This window comes from Bison bison, unplaced genomic scaffold (assembly GCF_000754665.1).
Source record: "Bison bison bison isolate TAMUID 2011002044 unplaced genomic scaffold, Bison_UMD1.0 scf7180017864223, whole genome shotgun sequence".
Taxonomy (NCBI): domain Eukaryota; kingdom Metazoa; phylum Chordata; class Mammalia; order Artiodactyla; family Bovidae; genus Bison; species Bison bison.
Window position 1 is genome coordinate 2,229,315 of NW_011494795.1, and position 1,258 is coordinate 2,230,572.

A 1,258-nucleotide genomic window follows, 5' to 3' on the forward strand; every position below is an offset into this window, starting at 1 on the left:
GGGAGTTGGTGATGGACAGGGAGGCCTGGCGTGCTGCAATTCATGGGGTTGCAAAGAGTTGGACACGACTGAGCAACTGAACTGAACTGGCAAAGCCTCACACAGACAGGCTTCAGTGGGCCTCGCCAGGCCTATTTTCAGTATCTGCAGTCCAGCTACAGGGACCAAACTTACCCAACTTCCTCTGCCAGCATCTTTCTCTCACTGTTCCTCTGTCTGGAATGCTATTCTCCTTTTGCTTTCTTTGACTCATCTTCCTAATCTCAGGCTCCACTTCCTCAAGCCTTCACTGGCCCCCAGGCCAAACAAAGCTGATAACACCATCTTTTCCTTCATTGTACTTATTACGGTGGTGATTTCCATTTATGGAAATTACATTTGATTCATGTTTCTTTAAATTCTTGTTGTTGATGTAAGATAGTTTCCAGCATATATGAGAATATTTTGTAAACTGTGATGGGTCCTCAAATAAAAAGTAATACTTTTTAAAATTTTTATTTATAAATGAAGTTATGCTATGGAGGATGATAGCCATGTTTTTTGAGTGAGGGGTGGCTGAGGGGATGTCTCCCTTAAAGACCCCTAGTGATCCTAATCTAGGTTGTCCTTTGGTTCAGTTTTAACACAAGTAGTGTCTGCCAGACCAATGCTGGAATAGTGGGTGGAACCAGCCCTCAAACAGCTCACAGCATTTTAATTTTAAAAGCCCAAGACCACATAAATCTATCCTTTTAGATTTATGTTTTTTTCAAGCGACTCTTGGAATTTTTAGAAAGCCTTATACAAATTGGGTGATGGGAGCAGTGCTGTATTTTGATCTAAAGAGAGAGAAATTTCCTCATGGTTCCTTCTAATGATTCTTCTTCTGTTGAGAGATGTCTTAAGAAATATCCCTGCTGAAAGGGAGAGCGATCCTCCAAAAGAATTCAAGACAAGTGAAGCTTGTTTCACATTCCCTGTTGTTGAATGGAAACTTATATGGTATCTCTTCACCAAGAGCTGTCTTTGTGTCTCTCCTTTATCCCCAGGAAACCTGTAGGAAGTGTCAAGGACTCTGGAAAGAGCACAACGGCCTCACTTGTGAGGAGCTGGCTGAAAAAGATGACATCAAGTACCGAACATCTATGTGAGTAACATGGTTTGGGGAGCCTACTGACTGATTCTCAACTCCCCCATTAACCTGTCTTTGTGGGGGGGGCGGGGCATGGCGGGCAGTAAATGCTGTGTGAAAAAACAGGCTCTCAAAGCTACTTCAGTC

General features: G+C 42.9%; 1 protein-coding gene across 3 annotated transcripts in view; it reads left to right on the forward strand.

Annotated features, from left to right (window-relative positions):
- Positions 1-1,258, forward strand: part of RNF216 (ring finger protein 216) — a 115,934-nt gene that overhangs the window by 95,186 nt on the left and 19,490 nt on the right. For all 3 annotated transcript variants that reach the window (XM_010845766.1, XM_010845768.1, XM_010845767.1), the window contains one exon: positions 1,029-1,126. In XM_010845766.1, coding sequence (XP_010844068.1) covers positions 1,029-1,126 — 98 coding nt within the window. The remainder of the gene's footprint in view (positions 1-1,028; positions 1,127-1,258) is intronic.